At 43.1% G+C, this 23,933-nt stretch overlaps 1 protein-coding gene across 2 annotated transcripts; it reads left to right on the top strand.

Moving 5' to 3' along the window:
- Positions 1 to 12,041: 12,041 nt before the first annotated feature.
- LOC139459907 (DNA-directed RNA polymerase I subunit RPA12-like) lies at positions 12,042 to 22,552 on the top strand. 2 transcript variants are annotated; one of them, XM_071241632.1, is made up of 5 exons: positions 12,042 to 12,224; positions 13,446 to 13,615; positions 18,958 to 19,055; positions 20,187 to 20,296; positions 21,763 to 22,552. In XM_071241632.1, the coding sequence occupies exons 2-5, from the start codon at positions 13,477 to 13,479 to the stop codon at positions 21,785 to 21,787; spliced, it is 372 nt and encodes a 123-aa protein (XP_071097733.1). In that variant the 5' UTR covers positions 12,042 to 12,224; positions 13,446 to 13,476; the 3' UTR covers positions 21,788 to 22,552. The 2 variants fall into 2 exon arrangements, with proteins under 2 accessions (XP_071097733.1, XP_071097732.1); XM_071241631.1 differs by having other exon boundaries at positions 12,042 to 12,229.
- Positions 22,553 to 23,933: the final 1,381 nt, after the last annotated feature.

Genomic DNA, 23,933 nt, shown 5'->3' with positions numbered 1-23,933 from the left:
ATTTGTAAACCATGAGTAAACAACTGTGATCATTATTGAGTGTTATTACTTTATGAGATGTTTTCCAATACATGATAACCTTACTAAGAGACGTCTCAAGTTTCAAGGGACGGTGGGGTAGCCTAGTGGTTAAGGTGTTTGCTCGTCACGCCAAAAAACTGGGTTCGATTCCCGACATGGGTACAATGTTTGAAGATCATTTCTGGTGTCCCCCAGGAATATTGCTAAAAGCGGCGTAAAACCATACTCACTCTAAAGTTTCAAACAATGCATCACAACACAAGACATACTGGACAGGTGCTTGGAGAAGCAGTCAAGGGTTTTACGTGACGCACAAATGTAGAGAACGCAGAAAAAAAAGTACTGCATCCTGAAGGACCCACAATAAAATTCATTTTACCTACAGCGCATCAAGAGCAGTAATGGGTGTCTGTTATTTTATCCATCAAGCATGACCACTGTCTTTTGATCCTTGATACATTCCAGACTCTAAAGTAATTATCAAAATGTACAGTACACTACGCCATTACAATTTACAGGACTCTCACATTGCCTACAGGTAATTATTGGGGGTCCCCGGGACACTCAGTTGTGTAAGTCAAGGTAAAGTCACTCTCTAATGTATTAACTATCCACAACTGGCTTCAGTGTTATACATATCACATATCACATATCACATATCACATATCTCCAAATGTCAGTAAAAAATTCCCAAATTGGAATGAAATGCTTTCCAATGTCTGCTGATATGGCTTTGTAGCAGTGTCTTGTATTTCACTGACAACATGGCCGGCCACTATAGAGGAAGATGCTTTATGCTCTAATATTATTGCATTGAATGCAATGTTACCATGGTTACAATTGAATGTTATAACACATCTCAATATGGGAAAATAATAACACTAAAAATAGATACCAATTTGGAACATACTAACGATTATTTGCACAGCCCTAAAGAATGGAAAGTCAGAGCTCCAGATAAGCTGCGTAACTGCGTAAAATACGCATCATAAATGCAGAAATACACAGTAAAATATAATCCAAGCGTATCAAATACGCAACGAACATTACAGATACGCTACAAAAATAAAACTTGTGCGTATCATCAAAATATTGTGAAGTAACCCTGCGTATTCGATTAGCAAATCAGCAACCTATTTTGAAAAAAACGGGCATTCCCTCAACCTTGCCAAACTCCACGATGACAGTTACATCATGATCATTTGCCATCACACTTTCTTGTGGAAGTATCGTGGTATTTTTGAGTCCTATAAAGCTCTCGAAACCACACGACACCAGTTTGCAGGGACTAGATGAATAGTGTTTTAAAATATTTAACTTAAATACCCACATGTGTAAAAACTAGTGGGTAACAGAAATTTGAATACCCAATGATTTTAAAATGCATGGGTTAAATACCCACAACACCAAAAGCTTATCTGGAGCTCTGAAAGTGATGTTTGATCTGTATGTGGTGCACAGCCCTAAAGAATGGAAAGCAGTGTTTGATCTGTATGTGGTGCACAGCCCTAAAGAATGGAAAGTGGTGTTTGATCTGTATGTAGTGCACACTCCTAAGGAATGGAAAGCTGTGTTTGATCTGTATGTGGTGCACAGGCCTAAAGAATGGAAAGTGGTGTTTGATCTGTATGCAGTGCACAGCCCTAAAGAAAGGAAAGTGGTGTTTGATCTGTATGTAGTGCACACTCCTAAGGAATGGAAAGCTGTGTTTGATCTGTATGTGGTGCACAGGCCTAAAGAATGGAAAGTGGTGTTTGATCTGTATGCAGTGCACAGCCCTAAGGAATGGAAAGTGGTGTTTGATCTGTATGCAGTGCACAGCCCTAAAGAAAGGAAAGTGGTGTTTGATCTGTATGTAGTGCACAGCCCTAAAGAAAGGAAAGTGGTGTTTGATCTGTATGCAGTGCACAGCCCTAAGGAATGGAAAGTGATGTTTGATCTGTATGTGGTGCACAGCCCTAAAGAAAGGAAAGTGGTGTTTGATCTATATGCAGTGCACAGCCCTAAAGAATGGAAAGTGGTGTTTGATCTGTATGTGGTGCACAGCCCTAAGGAATGGAAAGTGGTGTTTGATCTGTATGCAGTGCACAGCCCTAAAGAATGGAAAGTGGTATTTGATCTGTATGTGGTGCACAGCCCTAAAGAATGGAAAGTGGTATTTGATCTGTATGCAGTGCACAGGCCTAAAGAATGGAAAGTGGTATTTGATCTGTATGTGGTGCACAGCCCTAAAGAATGGAAAGTGGTGTTTGATCTGTATGCCGTGCACAGCCCTAAAGAATGGAAAGTGGTGTTTGATCTGTATGTGGTGCACAGCCCTAAAGAATGGAAAGTGGTGTTTGATCTATATGCAGTGCACAGCCCTAAAGAATGGAAAGTGGTGTTTGATCTGTATGTGGTGCACAGCCCTAAGGAATGGAAAGCAGTGTTTGATCTGTATGTGGTGCACAGCCCTAAGGAATGGAAAGTGGTGTTTGATCTGTATGTGGTGCACAGCCCTAAGGAATGGAAAGCAGTGTTTGATCTGTATGTGGTGCACAGCCCTAAGGAATGGAAAGTGGTGTTTGATCTGTATGTGGTGCACAGCCCTAAGGAATGGAAAGTGGTGTTTGATCTGTATGTGGTGCACAGCCCTAAAGAATGGAAAGTGGTGTTTGATCTGTATGTGGTGCACAGCCCTAAGGAATGGAAAGTGGTGTTTGATCTGTATGTGGTGCACAGCCCTAAGGAATGGAAAGTGGTGTTTGATCTGTATGTGGTGCACAGCCCTAAAGAATGGAAAGTGGTGTTTGATCTGTATGTGGTGCACAGCCCTAAGGAATGGAAAGTGGTGTTTGATCTGTATGCCGTGTACAGCCCTAAGGAATGGAAAGCAGTGTTTGATCTGTATGTGGTGCACAGCCCTAAGGAATGGAAAGAGGTGTTTGATCTGTATGTGGTGCACAGGCCTAAGGAATGGAAAGCAGTGTTTGATCTGTATGTGGTGCACAGCCCTAAGGAATGGAAAGTGGTGTTTGATCTGTATGTGGTGCACAGCCCTAAGGAATGGAAAGCTGTGTTTGATCTGTATGTAGTGCACAGCCCTAAGGAATGGAAAGCAGTGTTTGATCTGTATGTAGTGCACAGCCCTAAGGAATGGAAAGCAGTGTTTGATCTGTATGTGGTGCACAGCCCTAAGGAATGGAAAGTGGTGTTTGATCTGTATGTAGTGCACAGCCCTAAGGAATGGAAAGTGGTGTTTGATCTGTATGTGGTGCACAGCCCTAAGGAATGGAAAGTGATGTTTGATCTATATGTAGTGCACACCCCTAAGGAATGGAAAGCTGTGTTTGATCTATATGTAGTGCACACCCCTAAGGAATGGAAAGCTGTGTTTGATCTGTATGTGGTGCACAGCCCTAAAGAATGGAAAGTGGTGTTTGATCTGTATGTGGTGCACAGCCCTAAAGAATGGCAAGTGGTGTTTGATCTGTATGTGGTGCACAGCCCTAAAGAATGGAAAGTGGTGTTTGATCTGTATGTGGTGCACAGCCCTAAAGAATGGAAAGTGGTGTTTGATCTGTATGTGGTGCACAGCCCTAAAGAATGGAAAGTGGTGTTTGATCTGTATGTGGTGCACAGCCCTAAAGAATGGAAAGTGGTGTTTGATCTGTATGTGGTGCACAGCCCTAAAGAATGGAAAGTGGTGTTTGATCTGTATGTGGTGCACAGCCCTAAAGAATGGAAAGTGGTGTTTGATCTGTATGTGGTGCACAGCCCTAAAGAATGGAAAGCAGTGTTTGATCTGTATGTGGTGCACAGCCCTAAAGAATGGAAAGTGGTGTTTGATCTGTATGTGGTGCACAGCCCTAAGGAATGGAAAGCAGTGTTTGATCTGTATGTGGTGCACAGGCCTAAGGAATGGAAAGTGGTATTTGATCTGTCTGTGGTGCACAGCCCTAAGGAATGGCAAGTGGTGTTTGATCTGTATGTGGTGCACAGCCCTAAGGAATGGAAAGCAGTGTTTGATCTGTATGTGGTGCACAGCCCTAAGGAATGGAAAGCAGTGTTTGATCTGTATGTGGTGCACAGCCCTAAAGAATGGCAAGTGGTGTTTGATCTGTATGTGGTGCACAGCCCTAAAGAATGGAAAGTGGTGTTTGATCTGTCTGTGGTGCACAGCCCTAAAGAATGGCAAGTGGTGTTTGATCTGTCTGTGGTGCACAGCCCTAAGGAATGGAAAGTGGTGTTTGATCTGTATGTGGTGCACAGCCCTAAGGAATGGCAAGTGGTGTTTGATCTGTCTGTGGTGCACAGCCCTAAGGAATGGAAAGTGGTGTTTGATCTGTATGTGGTGCACAGCCCTAAGGAATGGAAAGTGGTGTTTGATCTGTCTGTGGTGCACAGCCCTAAAGAATGGCAAGTGGTGTTTGATCTATATGTAGTGCACACCCCTAAGGAATGGAAAGTGGTGTTTGATCTGTATGTGGTGCACAGCCCTAAGGAATGGAAAGCAGTGTTTGATCTGTATGTGGTGCACAGCCCTAAAGAATGGAAAGTGGTGTTTGATCTATATGTAGTGCACACCCCTAAGGAATGGAAAGTGGTATTTGATCTGTATGTGGTGCACAGGCCTAAAGAATGGCAAGTGGTGTTTGATCTATATGTAGTGCACACCCCTAAGGAATGGAAAGCAGTGTTTGATCTGTATGTAGTGCACACCCCTAAGGAATGGAAAGCAGTGTTTGATCTGTATGTGGTGCACAGCCCTAAAGAATGGAAAGTGGTGTTTGATCTATATGTAGTGCACACCCCTAAGGAATGGAAAGCAGTGTTTGATCTGTATGTAGTGCACACCCCTAAGGAATGGAAAGCAGTGTTTGATCTGTATGTGGTGCACAGCCCTAAGGAATGGAAAGTGGTGTTTGATCTGTATGTGGTGCACAGCCCTAAGGAATGGAAAGAGGTGTTTGATCTGTATGTGGTGCACAGGCCTAAGGAATGGAAAGCAGTGTTTGATCTGTATGTGGTGCACAGGCCTAAGGAATGGAAAGTGGTGTTTGATCTGTATGTGGTGCACAGCCCTAAGGAATGGAAAGCAGTGTTTGATCTGTATGTGGTGCACAGCCCTAAAGAATGGAAAGTGGTGTTTGATCTATATGTAGTGCACACCCCTAAGGAATGGAAAGTGGTATTTGATCTGTATGTGGTGCACAGGCCTAAGGAATGGAAAGTGGTATTTGATCTGTCTGTGGTGCACAGCCCTAAGGAATGGAAAGTGGTGTTTGATCTGTATGTGGTGCACAGCCCTAAGGAATGGAAAGCAGTGTTTGATCTGTATGTGGTGCACAGCCCTAAGGAATGGAAAGTGGTGTTTGATCTGTATGTGGTGCACAGCCCTAAGGAATGGAAAGAGGTGTTTGATCTGTATGTGGTGCACAGGCCTAAGGAATGGAAAGCAGTGTTGGATCTGTATGTGGTGCACAGCCCTAAGGAATGGAAAGTGGTGTTTGATCTGTATGTGGTGCACAGCCCTAAGGAATGGAAAGTGGTGTTTGATCTGTATGTGGTGCACAGCCCTAAGGAATGGAAAGTGGTGTTTGATCTGTATGTGGTGCACAGGCCTAAGGAATGGAAAGCAGTGTTTGATCTGTATGTGGTGCACAGGCCTAAGGAATGGAAAGCAGTGTTTGATCTGTATGTGGTGCACAGGCCTAAGGAATGGAAAGCAGTGTTTGATCTGTATGTGGTGCACAGGCCTAAGGAATGGAAAGCAGTGTTTGATCTGTATGTGGTGCACAGGCCTAAGGAATGGAAAGCAGTGTTTGATCTGTATGTGGTGCACAGCCCTAAGGAATGGAAAGCAGTGTTTGATCTGTATGTGGTGCACAGGCCTAAGGAATGGAAAGCAGTGTTTGATCTGTATGTGGTGCACAGCCCTAAGGTATGGAAAGGCGTGCTTCAATGCAAAGGTGATCCAAGGGCTAAGGAAGAGCTGTGGGTAACTTACCCTACCCTAACACAACCATCACTAAGGATTGAGAAGCATTTGAGATCAGTGAAGCGAGAGCCAACTGAATTAGCGTTAAGATTGCTGAAGATTATGGCGTACTGCAACGATTCAGCTTTCACACTTCATATGTATTGATAGTTGTTGCTTGGCCACCACAGAGTCAACACGGGCCGTGCTAGTTCACACTTTCCGTGGGAGGCCCCACAACCAGCATGTTCTCAAGGCAAGGGAGTTAACTGACTGGAAAAGTCCAGTTTCCAACCTTGCTGAACGAGGTATTCTGGGCTCAATCGTAGCGCTACCAGTGGTTATTACAAGTAATACCATGTCTCATATCATATTAGCTCCAAACAAAATGGTGGCACCCAGTCAAGCCGATCTGAATGATAATGAAGAAGTAAGCATATACTCCGAAACGTTGTGTTCCTCATAATAAAGACTTTGACATCCATATATTCTCTTCCTTATGAAAAGATTTGTTTAAGATTTGACGGTACACATGCTCTGGACTGTGCATCAACCTGTTAGTTCAACCAAAGCATAACTCCATAATTCCAGCCTAGTATAACCATGATAACAAGGATGGAAACTGGACTTTTATAGACAGTTAACTCCCGTGCATCTTCCAAAGGCAAGTGAGTTAACTGACTTTAAAAGTCCAGTTTCCAACCTTGCCGAACTAGGCTGGTATTATGGTGTTACATTTTGGCTGGACTAACGAGTCTATGCATAGTCCAATCAAAATCGCGCATCGAAATCTGGTTCGTAAAGTGTCATGCAGATTTCGGTCGACTGCAGGATTTGAAAAGCATGTGCACCGCTAACCTGTTGTCAACAGATATTTTCTAAATCTTTTCATGTTTTTAATCAAGGTGCTCATGTGATTTGATGCACTTCGCGATATAAGACTCGTTTTATCACAATATAGATCTTGATTATCGATCAGATCGTCTTGACTGTGCGCCACCGTTTTGTTTGAAGCAAATGTAAGTGATACGAGAGGTTGACTCTGATTGGTCAATAGGAGAGGCATAGAAAGGACATAACTCGTAATAGCCACTGGTGGCGCTACGATCGAGCCCAGGAATTCCAGCCTAGTTCAGCAAGGGTGGAAACTGGACTTTTAAAGTCAGTTAACTCTCTTGCCTCGGGAATATGACCCCCGTGCCTCGAGAAGTTCCTCAAGCAGATATGCCACTTTCTGCATACTGAAACTTACGCCATGTAATTGTTTGGTTGAAATGCTAGTAACATAATATTTAAGCATCATGTTAAGAATCATCTCTGCTTTAAATTGTAAGAAATAATTGCAAACTACTGAGGATAACTTGTCACGGAGCTGTGCTCCAATGATCTGGGGTGTCATAAAATACGGATAAAGAGATAAAGAAAACGTGGTAATAGGTTCACCGGTTTATGAAATAACTACTATTTGTACTAATAGTTGACAATTACAAATAAATACAATCAGATCACAAATTAATTCTATCAGCGCAAATATACAACCAAGGTTTAGCCAAACAACTATATTACAGCTATAAAAAAGAGGGTAGATAAAACATGATAAAATAACACTTTGACAACATACGGACCAGATGCATACTTAAGACTGCCACTTAAGTCAGCTGTGACCAATTAACACCTGGGTCAATTAACTCAACACTCTAGTGAGTGAAGGTTCGCCCCGATTATGTTTCTCGGTTTGTAAGCACCATACCCGTGCTCGTGGGTTTCACCGAAGTGGTAAACGTCTGAGACCTGCATCACTTCGGGCTTTCCTCCCACATTAAGCTGACACGCTGCGATGTAACTGGAATACTGTTAAAAGCGGTGTTAAACCCAACTCACTCACTCACTCTAGTGAGTGAATAACCTTGACTGAAGGACATAAACACTGAGAGCTTATCCATAAAATGAGTCACTTAAGACTACAAAATAAACGATTACGTCTCAATATGAACTAGTCTTAATTGATTAAAGTTCCTGTCACTTTGACTGAACAAGGAAAAAGTAAAGTTCCCATATAGTTAGTTAATCACAGGAAGGTTGGTTATCCACGGATTGCTAGAAATACTCAGCATTACAAACCCTAGCAACTAGGGTTAGTTCAGTACAACAACACTAAGTCAGAATCTAGATCAACACTGCCCCAAACTCAGTAACGAAACCTGAGTTTCAAGCGCGACCACTCCAGTAGTGAGACAATCGCGAATGATTTAACGAAGTCAGGAGGGAGAAGATACAAGGTCTAGAAAGTCTTCCAATACACTGCGGAGGGAACATAATATCCTGGACCCTGTGGAATACAACTGACAGGGGTGCCTAGCTAACGTGTGTTTCTAAACACGGGAAAACACGAATAGCTAACTAACTATCTACACTGAAGAAGTAAGTATCAAAATAAAGCACTGAACATAAGCTACCCAACGGAACCATTAAAGATTCACAACAAGCTATGTACAATTATTGATGAGGAAAAAACGACCATAAATACATGAGAAATATCAGGCCATTAATTCTCCAACACCAAATGATCACACACTGTACAATGACGGCCGCCAGAGTTTGCCGGACGGTGTCGGAAATAAACCTGGGAACAGAGTGGCACTGGACCGTGATATGAGCAAAATTAATTCACTGGGACAGTATCAAGATAAGAATATCAGTTCACTGAAACAAATGTTGGGAATTCTAAATGACTATTCACGTCTTATTTTTCCCGAGTTTGAGCTTTTACCTTCATGTCATCGACTGCGCAAGATGAAAATCAAAACAGAGCCTGCCAATCATTCATACCAGTCAGTATTCCCTTCCTTAACAATCAAACCATGTGATACTTTCGTCAAGATACACGTTTACCTAACTTAAGTACATTATCATTTATGCTCACATGCATTTTAAAAACATCTTTTCTCATTTATATAGATTGTATGGATTCAGTCGTTAAACCCGTAACTATCGTTCAGAATACCCAGTGTTAAAGTTTTCGAAATTGCATGATTAGAAATCACATTCTGACTGTCACTTTCATGATCTGGTAAGCGACGTTCTGACTGGTCGGATGAAAGGTCGTTCTGACGTGACCCCTAATGGGATATCTTCATATCTCTGTTTAGCGATAGCGAGAACTAAGGTCTGATTTTAATGACATTGGATATCTATGATACCAGTGTCGGTATTTACAGACCCTTCCACGGAAAGGAATCACAAGCATGCATGTGCAAGCAAAATTACAGTCATTGTTCCATGAAGATTCTGCTAAAACTCACAAAGTGAAAAGGACATGGACATGGGTCGATCGAAAAATTCAACTTCATGAATAGTTTTTCCCAACTTTCACTTGCACATGATTTTTCGTAACTCCTTCCCATGGGAGTGGAATGGTATGCCCATTGATACAAACACTGATATTTGATGAGAATATTGATTTGTTTATCAGATGTGAAGATTGTAGGGGTAAAATTATTTCTTCCGTTTGACTATAGCTGACATAATTACATGGACTACCTTTAGAATACAGCACCACAAACCGTGAGTTCTACGTCTGACGCCTGGAGCCGTTTTCAGTTCGCACTATATTGGCTCATTCCTCGCCACTCGGGTGGCTGTACCTTCAAAGGGGATTGAAGTAACGTTACATATTTGTCCCCCGAGAGGGTACGTAAGTCCCATTTCATTCAAAGTATTTTTCTTTTTCCATGGTTTTAATTATACAATAATTGTAGGTTTTAAATGTTTTGGCTTAAACTTTCTAACAATGGTTGCTGGTGATCCATACCCCATTTTGTTATTAATAATGTATTCGACGCAACAAGCGCTCCGCTCTAATAAGCGCCCACGGTGATATTTGCTAATATATTGGACAGTGAACTATCCCAATTAGCACCCCTTCCGATTGACCAGTGTACACAAGACCTATTTATTCGTGCATAATACGCACTCATGTGTTATATGCACCCTTAATTATAAGGGCAATTAAATTCTGGAAAATATATGTCATGTATGATACACACATACTTTTCTTTTGTATCATTTCAGGCTGTCAGCATAAACCACAGCGTTTACGATCTTTCAACTCTGGGTTTTTTTCTCACCAAAATTATATTCAAATAAGAGCCCCCTTTTTCAAATTTTGAGAGAGCACCGGACGCTTATTATGTCGAATACAGTAGTCACATTTGTAAGGGCACATAATAGTTTTAAATCTATACCTGTGATAATCTAATGTCGACAGATTTTATAGTCTTTGATTATGTATTATTACTGTACAACTTGATAATAGTCACGATATGGCAGAAACATTGCCGATGTGACGCACACATACACTCCTCACCACTCAGAATCTTGTAGATTACGGAATGGGCGAATGTGCCAGCATCGGGATCACCTGTAAGTGTCCGTAGACTGAACTCCCAAAACACCTTGCCTATCCGTAACCTTCGTAAGTGTATGTCACCTGCTCGACCCTTTTCTTTTAGTTCAGTTCTGTAACAGTGTAAGCAAGACTAGGTAAATTTGCACTTTATTTTACAGTGTGGACGTACCCCAGTCAGTTAGATGTGGAGCTAACAACCGAAGGTTACGAGTTCTCGTCCGACGGATTCTCCCCAAAACCGGTTGGTTGTCTCTGAGACGCATGACCTGTGCAGAGATCATCCTCACGAGAAGTTGTGGTATTGTATTCTAAAGGTGCTCTATTTACACTCCACCACAGAAGCAGCTTGTATAGGACCGCTAGACTGACATATAGTCTGGTCTATGAAGTCTTATATTACACAATACACTTCTCACCTCTAAAATTAAAACAAATAATTCTTCAGATGCTGATTTAGAGCTGAATAGACTTGCTTTTGCATATATATCCAGACTGGTTTGTTTTTTTATGAAATAAATATAGGCCTATTCGACAGTCCTGGTGCAGGACTACAGAACCGCATGATAATAGTAGATCATCATAGCAAAGCAGCCCGGGATACACCCAACTCGCCTAAAATCTGACTTGCCTAAAAAGTTATTGACCCGACTCGCCTAAAATGTTTTTGAGCGAACTATGGTCGGTTTTTGTATTTTAGAATAAGTATGTAACTATCAGAAATACATAGTAATGCATTTTATACACATAATGTACCTAAATGTTAGTGTTGTAGTCTCGGTCCCAATAGCGTAACCGACTGGGCTCTGACTCACTGACTCAACATGAAGTGCAGATGTAAATATGACAGAAGACAAATTCTATGGATGATACGTTGTTGTTTTTTATATTATTTCCATATTGTGTATGAATATACTAGTATTTGTGATTATTAGGCCTAACCTAAGTTATATTTCCCTAACGCACACCAAAATATTATATATATTTTTTAGGCGAGTCGGGTCAGATTTTATTTAGGCGAGTCGGGTGCAACTCAGTAGGCCTACCACAACTGATAATTCTAAACAATAAAACATGGCCTAATGATGCTGCTGAAATGCATGTTCCTTGAGCAGCTGTAAAACCACCAAATCATAACTTGGCCGCACTTGGCACAGCTAGGTCCACTACTGGGTCCCTAAGTTGTAGAACTGACTACGAATTACAAGATTCACTTCAGCCGTTCATGTCAAGAAAAACTAGCCCCAGACACCGGGTCGACGAGACGGGACAGCCGTGGATGAAGAACATACGAGACAGTGTCGCTATCTTACTCATCCCTAAACGACTATCACTGTTCAAAGTGACTAGGTGAACTTGAAATAGTCTTAACCAAAAGGAAAAGTGTCAAAAAGTGTCAAATTCATGCATTACCTTGTATTAAAACTGGAAGCGGCTTGATGAAATTTCTAAACTTCCGGTTATACAAGTAAAGCTGCGTGGAATATTTTCGTATTTAACTGCTTGTTCACTAACATTTTGCACGGGTTTTTTTTGCAAATAATAATTCAACTTGTGTCATATTCTCAACCTATTTTCAATGTATTATCGAAACAAGAAATAATCAGCGGTAGCGTTGAAGGTGAAGGCTGTATTTGGTTTGAGGGTGAAGGTCATATGAACACACCACGCATGTTGCAATGAGAACGCAAAAGACCCGAGGGACTCTTGATTTACATTGTTGACACTGACTTGTTGAAACCGATTTACAAAATTGTATGGAGATATATTCTTAGCATTATTCATCCGGAAGCTGAGCAGCAAGTCGCCTAGTGACGTGTGGAGATACAGGATTTTACAGTCAGGTGGAGGATAATGTTCTCTGTGCATGAGTGTGTTTACGGGATGTGTTATCTAATGTAACAACTGCGGCAGGTGCAATCGTGGACGCTAAATATGGTACAACGTATTAAGTGTCCATGGTGTTATCTGCTGGTTGTTCACAATAATCCAGAATAAATAGTCAAATTGTAGCAGATGCTATGGAAAGACTTCATTCGTTCGTATCAATTTAGCGTTTCAAAAGTTAGAGAGGACCTAGTCCTGTGATTGGAGGCGGTCGGGTAGCCTAGTGGTTAAAGCGTTAGCTCGTCACGCTGAAGACCCGGGTATGATTCCCAACATGGGTACAATGTGTGAAGTCCATTTCTGATGTCCCCCGCCGTGATACTGCTGAAATATTGCTAAAAGAGGCGTAAAACCACACTCACTCACTCCTGTGATTGATATAATGAGCAACAATCCACTCTGTTGGGATATCGACTATGACACACACACACACACCCTTTGGACCCCTTAGTTTTTCGGAACAGATGTAACAGAAAGGTCTGTGTTGCAGGACTCAATTTAAGAAACATGATTTAGCTTGCACCAGGTGGATATTGACATGAAAACCAAGTTGCTCTGAACAAATCCAGGTTGCACCCTGTTCACACTAATTTATCAAAGTTGAAACATAGGCTTGTCTGCTGCCAGCGTCACTTAAATTAATGACGCATTGCTGTAAAACGTGAATGTAAATAGCATGTTCACAATCATTAGGTACCAACAGTTCGATGACATCAAGCCCAAGAAAGTATGACAAATTACACATAACGCAGGGACTATATAAGTCACATTTTATTTTTTTAGAGGTATTAAGTGTGTTCAAAGATTGAATTTGTGTGTGGAAAGTAAGGGTTAGAATTTGTTTAGACATGCACTTAGTGTATGCGCCCAGGGCGCTCTCAAAATTAGAAATAGGGGGCTCTTATCAGAATAGTATTTTGGTGGAAAAACAGAGTTGAAAGATAAATTTCGTGGTTTATGCTGAGGGCCTGACTGTTTATTTACGACAGATATATTTTTCCAGAATTTAATTGCCCATAATTAAGGGTGTATATAACACACAAGTGAGTATAAAACCCGAATAAATAAGTCTTGTGTACATTGATCAATCGGAAGGGGTGCTAATTGGGTGTCAATTATAGGTTGTACTGGAGCATGTTCAATAGAGCTAAATCGAGCCTTGGCTTGTTTCAGGTTTGTAGAAGAAGGCTGTGTCTGTGTCAGTATGACAGATGGTCGTAAGACGAGGTGTTTCGAGACGGACCTACAGTTTTGTCCTGACTGTGGTACAGTCCTTCCTAATCCCAACAAGAAGGACCAAAATGTTGCCTGCGCAAGATGCAATTTCAAAATACCAATTTCTGGTGAGTGCACAGCCAAACCTTTGATTCCACAAGAGATTTTGACACATGGATCTTAATAAGGCCCATGTGAAAACTATTTTCTGACGGATTCAGCATTTTCAACAAACTTTTAAAGGTACAGTCTGTTTTTCTACTAATCCTTATGATACCTTAATTTTGGGGCTGTTTGGCAAGGACTATAGGACTAGTGCCCATTTCTAATGCAGCCTACACATCTAGGCCCAACCACGCCCACAACGACCCATGCCTACGTCCACCCACCCACCCATGCCCACAACAACCCATGCTTATGCCCACCCACCCATGTCCACAACAAGGCATGCCTACACCCACCAATGCCCACAACGACCCATGCCTACGCCTACTCACCCATGCTCACAACAACCCATGCCTACGCCCACCCACACCCACAACGACCCATGCCTTTGCCCACCCACGTCCACAACAACCCATGCCTACGCCCACCCACCAACACCCAGTAACAACCCATGCCTACGCCCATCCACCCACGCCCACAACCCATGCCTACGCCCACAACAACCCATGTCTACGCCCACCAAATTATGCCAACAACCCATGCCTACGCCCACAACCCATGCCTATGACCACCCACCCATAATGACCCATGCCTACATCCACCCACCAACGCCCACAACGACCCATGCTTACGCCCACCCACCCACGCCCACAACCCATGCCTACATCCACCCACCAACGCCCACAACGACCCATGCTTACGCCCACCCAACCACGCCCACATCCCGTGCCTACGCCCACCCACCCACAATGACCCATGCCTACGCCCTCCCACTATCGCCCACAACGACCCATGCTTACACCCATCCACCCACGCCCACAATGACCCATGCCGACGTCCACCCACCATCGCCCACAACGACCCATGCTTACACCCACCCACCAACGCCCACAATGACCCATGCCGACGTCCACCCACCATCGCCCACAACGACCCATGCTTACACCCACCCACCCACGCCCACAATGACCCATGCCGACGTCCACCCACCCACAATGACCCATGCCGACGTCCACCCACCATCGCCCACAACGACCCGTGCTTACACCCACCCACCCACAATGACCCATGCCGACGTCCACCCACCATCGCCCACAACCCGTGCCCACGCCCACCCACCCACAATGACCCATGCCGACGTCCACCCACCATCGCCCACAACGACCCATGCTTACACCCACCCACCCACGCCCACAACCCGTGCCTACGCCCACCCACCCACAATGACCCATGCCTACGCCCACCCACCCATAATGACCCATGCCTACGCCCTCCCACCCACGCCAACAACCCGTGCCTACGCCCTCCCACCCACAATGACCCATGCCTACGTCCACCCACCATCGCCCACAACGACCCATGCTTACACCCACCCACCCACGCCCACAACCCGTGCCTACGCCCACCCACCCACAATGACCCATGCCTACGCCCACCCACCCACAATGACCCATGCCTACGCCCTCCCACCCACGCCAACAACCCGTGCCTACGCCCACCCACCCACAATGACCCATGCCGACGTCCACCCACCAACGTCCACAACGACCCCTGCTTACGCCCACCCACCAACAAAGACCCATTCCTACGTCCACCCACCCACGCCCACAATGACCCATGCTTACACCCACCCACCCACGCCCACAACGACCCATGCTTACACCCACCCACCCACGCCCACATCCCGTGCCTACATCCACCCACCAACGCCCACAACGACCCATGCTTACGCCCACCCACCCACAATGACCCATGCCGACGTCCACCCACCCACGCCAACAACCCGTGCCTACGCCCACCCACCCACAATGACCCATGCCGACGTCCACCCACCATCGCCCACAACGACCCATGCTTACACCCACCCACCCACGCCCACAATGACCCATGCTGACGTTCACCCACCATCGCCCACAACGACCCATGCTTACACCCACCCACCCACAATGACCCATGCCTACGCCCACCCACCCACAACGACCCATGCTTACACCCACCCACCCACGCCAACAACCCGTGCCTACGCCCAACCACCCACAATGACCCATGCCTACGTCCACCCACCATCGCCCACAGCGACCCATGCTTACACCTACCCACCCATGCCCACAATGACCCATGCCTACGTCCACCCACCAACGTCCACAACGACCCATGCTTACACCTACCCACCCATGCCCACAATGACCCATTCAGACGTCCACCCACCCACGCCCACAATGACCCATGCCGATGTCCACCCACCAACGTCCACAACAACCCATGCCTTTGCACACCCACTGCCAGAACGGTCTGGCGCAAAATCCACGCCATTAGAGGCTTAAATCGTCATACAAAAACACCTAACATTAATAATTCAACAAACCCCGATAAAAAGGCAAATAACCTCACCAACAACTTTTCGGCCGTAAGCAGCAACAACTTTAGCCAAAAATTTCAAGATAAACTTAAAACAGAAAACAAATACACCAAAGAACCAAATAATGACAACCTAGAAATAAACCACCCTTACACAATGGAGGAGCTACTCTACGTCATCCAAAACAGGAAAAAGGGCACAGCCCCATGATTGGACCTAACTTCCTAACAAATAATTAAAAAACTCCCCCCTAAACTACTCCAGGCACTACTTAAACTATACAATCTCATCTATCAAAACGGACAAGTACCTACTCCCTGGAAACTGCCCTTAGTCATACCAATCCCTAAACCTAATAAACCAGCTAATCAGGCTAACTCCTATAGACCAATTTCCTTAACTTCAAACTTATGTAAAGTAATGGAATCTATGGCTAAAAACAGACTACAACATTACCTAACTCAAAATAACATCATAAACCCAGATCAAAGTGGTTTCACTCCTGGCCGCTCAACCTTAGATAACCTCGCCCGTTTAGAGCAGGACATTAAAACAGGACAACTCAGCAAACAATATACTACAGGCATCTTCTTAGACTTCTCCAAAGCTTTCGACATGGTATGGCACGACGGGCTAATACAAAAACTACAAAAAATAGGACTCAAAGGTCAAATAATAAACTACGTCCAGGACTTCCTAAACAATCGTAAAATAACCGTTGGTATAGACCAAACGCTATCGGACCAATGTCCCCTAGAAAATGGCACTCCTCAGGGCAGTATCCTCAGCCCCACACTCTTCAATATAATGATAAATGATCTATTCGAGGGCCTATCCCCTACAATAAACTCATCCAAATTCGCCTATGATGGAGCCCTCTGGATCCGCACAAAAAGCATTAAAATGGCCCAAAACCTACTTCAAAAATCTCTAAACAAAATACATCAATGGGCTGACAAAAGGGGCTTCTCCCTTAACTCGGAAAAAAATACAGGAATAGTATTTAAACACAAAAACATGAAACCCGACTCCCCAAAACTCCAGCTAAACAACAAACCAATCCAATTCCTAAAACAAACCAAATTCTTAGGACTAATTTTCGATGAACATCTCTCCTGGGACGCTCACATAAATAATCTAATAACTAAATGTAGCAAAGATCTAAATACGCTAAGGTGCCTCACTGGCTCAAACTGGGGGGCCTCCAAAGACACTCTCCTCTCTCACTCTATATATCACTAATTAGATCTAAAATAGACTACGGATGTGCCATATACGACACCCTAAACCAATCCCTAAGCAAAAAACTAGACTCAATCCAATATCAGGCTCTAAAACTAATAACACGCACTCAACATGGCACCTCCTACACATCACTCCAGGCCTTAACAGGAGAAATGCCACTCAATCTACGTAGGGAACAATTAACCCTAAATTTCTGGGCCGCGTCTCAATCCAAACCCCTATTTCAAAACCTAATAAACAAAAATATCAGACCCCAAAACCAAGCCCTTGCTCGAAAACACCCTCTACTTACTCCAATATCCCAAAGAATAATCAATTACTTAAATGAACTCCAAATAAACAATCTTAAACAAAACTGTAAAAAATCAAATATCTTCACCCCAAAACTTAAAACACCCAAAATAGACATAACACTAGCTAGCACAATAAATATACAAACCGACTCAAACATAGCAAAAACCACCACACTAGCATACATACATGAAAATTGGCCAAATTGGTGTCACATTTACACAGACGGATCCTCAGATCCGATCTCCAAACACACAGGTTTCGGAGTCCACATCACACAACCGACCAAAGCCACACAATCTTACCGACTCCCAAACAATCAATCAATATTCACGGCCGAACTAATGGGCATGGCCTCAGCCCTTCATAATCAACCATCTAAAAAATAACAAAAAATCCTAATACTTACCGACTCGCTCAGTGGACTACAAGCCCTCCAAAATAAAAACACCAAAAACCGCCCTGAACTAATAAATCAAATACTGAAAAGCTCAAACGATTTAACTAAGGCAGGCAAACAAATAGTATTCATTTGGATCCCGCCCACGTAGGAATATACGGCAATGAAAACGCTGATAAAGCAGCTAAACTATCCCTTAAAATCCCAGAAATAAGCTTAAACCTACCCATCTCCAAATCAGTAATTAAAAGTGTCAACAAACAAAAAATCACCAAAAAATGGCATAACCTATATCAAAACTCAAATAGCCAAATCAAAAAGGTTCTCAAAAAAACCCTAACCAAACCAAAAATTCTACATCCGTCCAAAAAAATCGACAGAGTAATTACTAAACTCCAAACAGGACATACCAACCTAAATAACAACCTCAAAATAATAAGAAAACATGCAACAGGAACCTGCCCACATTGCAAACAACAAGAAACCCCAGAACACGCACTCATACACTGCACCCACTACCTAACACACCGAACTACACTACAAACCACCCTAAATCTAAATAAAGCTCTTACTCTAGAAGCAATCCTAAACCTACAAAATAAAATAGAAAAATTCAAAGCCTTAGGCGTATACTTAATCAAAACAGGACTAATAAATCGCATTTAAAACCCCAATAAACTATGAAAATTAAACCACATAATCAAACTAACAAACTTCCATACTCAGGTCCCTTAGTTCGCCTCCCAAACCCTCTTGGCATTTTTTCCAAATCTCAAAATTTCCAAAATTCTATATAAGCAACCACTAAAACATCCCTACTGGATTGCCAAACAACTTTTTCCCCTTTTTCGGAAACACATTAAATGGCTTGGGCCCGTGTGCGAAATACGCTGCAGTCGGAAAGCGCACGTAAAGTCTCCAATATAAGTAAGTAAGTAAGTAAGCACACCCGCCGACACCCAACAAAGCTTTGCGAGACATGCAGTGTGATCTGTCTTTCTCTACTGCAGCTTTTGACGGCATAGAGATCCACTCCACACTGACAGTCAACAAACCACTGGGTAAAGCATCATCGACCTTGACCTCTGAGGATGCAGCAGGACCAACGGTATGTAGTCATGGTGATGTGGTCCTATGCGCAGCGTGCATTTATCTCAAAGGACCAGAGGCCCAACTAAGATCAAGTCCTTGAACTGTCCATCATCTGTCTGCCTGTGTATGCATCTCTGAATCAACTGGAGCATGAATCTTTAGCACACTGTAATAGGAGCCATATTGGAGCTTATGTTCTAGTCAGAGCTCCAGATAAACTTTTGGTGTTGTGGGTATTTTACCCATGCATTTTAAAATCATTGGGTATCAGTAATTCAATCTGCGTATTCAAATTTCTGTTACCCACTAGTTTTTACAGATGTGGGTATTTAAGTTAAATATTTAAAAACACTATTCATCTAGTCCCTGCAAACTGGTGTCGTGTGGGTTCGAGAGCTTTATAGGACTCAAAAATACCACGATACTTCCACAAGAAAGTGTGATGGCAAATGATCATGATGTAACTGTCATCGTGGAGTTTGGCAAGGTTGACGGAATGCCCGTTTATAATTCAAAGTAAGTTGCTGATTTGCTAATCGAATACGCAGGGTTACTTACACAATATTTTGATGATACGCACAAGTTTTATTTTTGTAGCGTATCTGTAATGTTCGTTGCGTATTTGATACGCTTGGATTATATTTTACTGCGTATTTCTGCATTTCTGATGCGTATTTCACGCAGATACGCAGCTTATCTGGAGCTCTGGTTCTAGTATTGTGGTTGTCCAATGAAAAACATATCGATCTTCCCAGACGAAAGGTCAAGGAATATGAAACATTGATATGTGTGAAGCAGTGTGATAGGATTAAGACTATTTCATGCCTCTAATTTGGTAAAACTTTGACAATTTCTAACATTTTGTAAACTTAATATTATTTTCATTATTTTCATCAGTTACCGGTTTGCAAAATGTTTAACTTTAAGCATCATCTCTGAGAAACTGAACGGCCTAGTAAGATGATGGGTTAGCAGTCCAATGTTCAAATGGAACACATTGCAGTCACTCTCCTTACTTGATGGCTAATGTGTTCTGCTGACAGAACATCCGCCTCACTTTCATTCCCTTGTGAGTAATATTGCCTTGATGCAGATTAAGTTTTGTCTAGAGCGGCATTGACTGGAAGGGGTCCTGTTTGTTATGCAGGTGGATCGGACATGTTCAAAGTGTGGTCATGAGGGGATGACATACTCCACTCGGCAGACACGATCAGCTGATGAAGGTCAGACGGTCTTCTTTGGCTGCCCCAACTGCAAGTAAGTCTAAGACCATGAGTGAGTGAGTGAGTGAGTGATGTGCCCGAGTGATATGGCCCCAACTGCAAGTAAGTCTAAGACAGTGGGTGAGTGAGTAGGGTTTTGCTCTGCTTCCAGCAATATTGCAGCAATATCGTGGTGGGGGACACCAGGAGCGTGCTTCACATGTTGTACTCTGGGAATCCAAGACTGACCTTCGGGCTGGTTAGCACTGTTTGCCCCCAAACAAAACAGGTACAGCCTTTTCATGTTGTTGTTTCTTTGTTGGTTAACACTGCACTCAGCAATATTTCAGCTATATGACATAAGTCTGTAAATAATCAAGTCTGGACCAGACAATCCAGTGATTCATATCATGAGCATCGATCCACGCAATTGGGATCGATGACATGCATCAATCAAGTCAGCGAGCCTGACCACCCGATCCCGTTAGTCGCGTCTTACGACAAGCAGTCGCCTTTTACGGCAAGAAAGGGTTGCTGAAGACCTATTCTACCCCGGATCTTCACGGGTTGCTTTTTCATGAGTGACACACTACCCATCTTGATTATGTGTTGGTAGACCTGTGAAGATCCGGGGTAGAATAGGTCTTCAGCAACCCTTTCTTGCCGTAAAAGGCGACTGCTTGTCGTAAGAGGCATCTAACGGGATTGGGTGGTCAGACTCGCCTGCTGACTTGATTGATGCATGTCATCGATCCCAATTGCGTGGATCGATGCTCATGATATCAATCACTGGATTGTCTGGTCCAGACTCGCAGGCTCGCTGACTTGATTGATGCATGTCATCGATCCCAATTGCGTGGATCGATTCTCATGATATCAATTACTGGATTGTCTGGTCCAGACTCGATTATTTACAGACTGCTGTCATATAGCTTGAATATTGGAGTGTGGCGTTAAACAACAAACCAACCAATTATGTGTTGGTAAAATACTCCTGCAGTATGTTGTTGTGGTCAGTTGCCAATGCCATCATCCTGGGGGGTTTCTTGGGGCAGATCAAGGACCCTGCTTGTGTTGGGGTCACAGGTGGCCTACATGGTCTATGAAAATGCAATTCACTGTGTAGAGTTGTTCCACATATCTGTACCAGGATCTGCTAGTCATGGAATAAAATCCAAGATTCACCTAGTTCATCATCCTCTTCTTGTGTAAACTCTGTGGCCCTCCTGAAATCGGGGGTAGAATAGGTCTTCAGCAACCCATGCTTGCCATAAAAGGTGACTATGCTTGTCGTAAAAGGCGACCAACGGGATCGGGTGGTCAGGCTCGCTGACTTGGTTGATGCAGGTCATCGATCCTAATTGCGTGGATCGATGCTCATGATATGAATCACTGGATTGTCTGGCCCAGACTCGATTATTTCCAGACCGCTGAATATTGCTAGATGGAATATTGCTGAGTGCGGCGTAAAACAACAAACCAACCAACCAACCTAAAATTGAATATCCGCTTTCTTTTCAGGAACCAGGAAATTGAATATTCATGATGTGGGTGTTTATGTGTGGTCTAGATCAGCTTCCTCGCACGTCTGTATACAATGAACAATGGTGATGATGGCTACCTGGTGTTTAACGATGGCAACTTTCATGTTGGTCAAGGCAAGAGTGTCCAGAGTTCAAGTCACAGTGTGTGAATGTCATTTTAACGCCAATTTATACAACATTACAGCTATATCATGGCAACCTGTAAATACTCAGGTCTGAACATGAAAGCTTGCATACAATGTGAATGAATGTTGTTTCATGGCAAAGCCAGTAATATTTCTGCTATATCATGACAAGCTGTATATAATCAAGTCAGGGTCAAGCAAACCAGTGGTTGACATCATGAGCAACAATCCAGGCATATGGATACCTCGGCATACGATCAGCCAGGTCACACACATTGTGACCACCAAACTGTTATATTTGACAATGCTTACGACTAGGCGACAGTGTGGACTGAGTTTGCTCTAGACTCCCAAAAGGGACATAGCACTATCTCTGCCTACAACAGGGGCGGTCGGGTAGTGGTTAGAGCGTTCGATCGTCACGCCGAAGACCCGGGTTCGATTCCCGACATGGGTACAATGTGTGAAGCCCATTTCTGGTGGCCCCCGCCGTGATATTGCTGGAATATTGCTAAAAGCGGCGTAAAACCAAACTCACTCACTCACTCTGCCTACAACATTCATGTCAGTACATGTCTCCCAGTCTGCTGACTGGCATTATTGATGAGTGTTGACACCTCCTGACTTGTGGTTCAAATTCCTGGAAATAAACACAAATCCAGAGTCGGTTGTTTGTTTTTATTGTTTTCAGGTGAACACCCAGAATAGAGATCTATCCTTCACTGTAATAAATATAGCACTTACACAAAATAAATTACATATAAATTATGTTGAATATGACATGCATTTCCAATTTATGACAACATGAGAATGAAAATGAAACAGTAAAAATACATATCTAATGTAAGTGTTATGAAGGGTGTGTCAAGCCTATGTCAAAACCAATTCTTCTTGCCATCCAGATAGGGGCGGTCGGGTAGCCTAGTGGTTAAAGCGGTCGATCGTCACGCCGAAGACCCGGGTTCGATTCCCGACATGCGTACAATGTGTGAAGCCAATTTCTGGTGTCCCCCGCCATGATATTGCTGGAATATTGCTAAAAGCGGCGTAAAACCATACTCACTCACTCAGTTAGTCTGTCATGTCTGAATTGAGAAAGCAGTCATGTATAATGTGGTGTGCACAAAGCTACTATCTTGTCAACTTTCGTAGACGAAACCACTGGCCCTGCCACATCAGTTTAACGACCTGTATGTTGAACTGCTTTCTTCTAACTATCAGCCTTGATTTTGTTTGTGTGTAATATAAAGCTGGGATGAGAACGTGTGTTTTGAAGACTGCTCAACTGGTACAATACACTACTGGACAAGTAGATTTGGCATTTTAGTGATCAAAGTACAAATAAAGTTAATTGGACCTTAATGAATTCGATAAATATGATATTTTGAAAGTATATCTTTCTCTCAATTGGGTATTATCATTCATATAAAAGATAAGTCAACCTCAGTTTTGAACATTTTGATTCATAATTGGAAAACATACTTCCAAATCTACCTTGATATGAGAACAATCAGTCAAATCCTTACAGGTAGATTTGAGTGCTTACTTGTTGATTTTCCACACCAATGAGAATTGATGAGCACTGGAGAAATATTTCATTGAAAGTAATGTTGGTAAGTTCCCCATTCAGGATTGACAATCTCTTGCTGCGGGAGGTACAGACAGGGCGGAGCTTACACTTCCACATTGGTAAAGTCAGGGACAAGGTTGCAACGCACATTGTTATAAATATAAATTCTCTATAAATAAATGCTTGTAATGACAGCTGGCTGCACTGAGACAGAGGATATGCTTCCAATAATTATGCAAGTAAAAATACTGTGTATACATCTACGGTGTAAAATCTAAAAGTACAGAAATATGAAAAATTCAAAATGTGTTTTCATATGAATGATCAAGATGTCCGCTGCCATACAATTGCTATGTATTTACAGTGAAACACAGCTCCGAAACCTTGGAACCTCAATAAATGTATTTAAATAAAAAAAGTATTTGGTATCCTACAATTGTCAGTCTGACACAT

This window comes from Haliotis cracherodii, unplaced genomic scaffold (genome assembly GCF_022045235.1).
Source record: "Haliotis cracherodii isolate W230 unplaced genomic scaffold, xgHalCrac1.p SCAF_13, whole genome shotgun sequence".
In the NCBI taxonomy this organism is placed as follows: Eukaryota; Metazoa; Mollusca; class Gastropoda; order Lepetellida; family Haliotidae; genus Haliotis; species Haliotis cracherodii.
This window is presented reverse-complemented; position numbering and strand designations above follow the sequence as displayed.

Coding starts and splice junctions, on each gene's coding strand:
- LOC139459907 (XM_071241632.1), top strand. CDS start 13,477: ATGACAGATGGTCGTAAGACGAGGTGTTTCGAGACGGACCTACAGTTT. Junction 19,056..20,186: donor AGGATGCAGCAGGACCAACG/GTATGTAGTCAT, acceptor TTTGTTATGCAG/GTGGATCGGACATGTTCAAA. Junction 20,297..21,762: donor TTTGGCTGCCCCAACTGCAA/GTAAGTCTAAGA, acceptor CTTTCTTTTCAG/GAACCAGGAAATTGAATATT.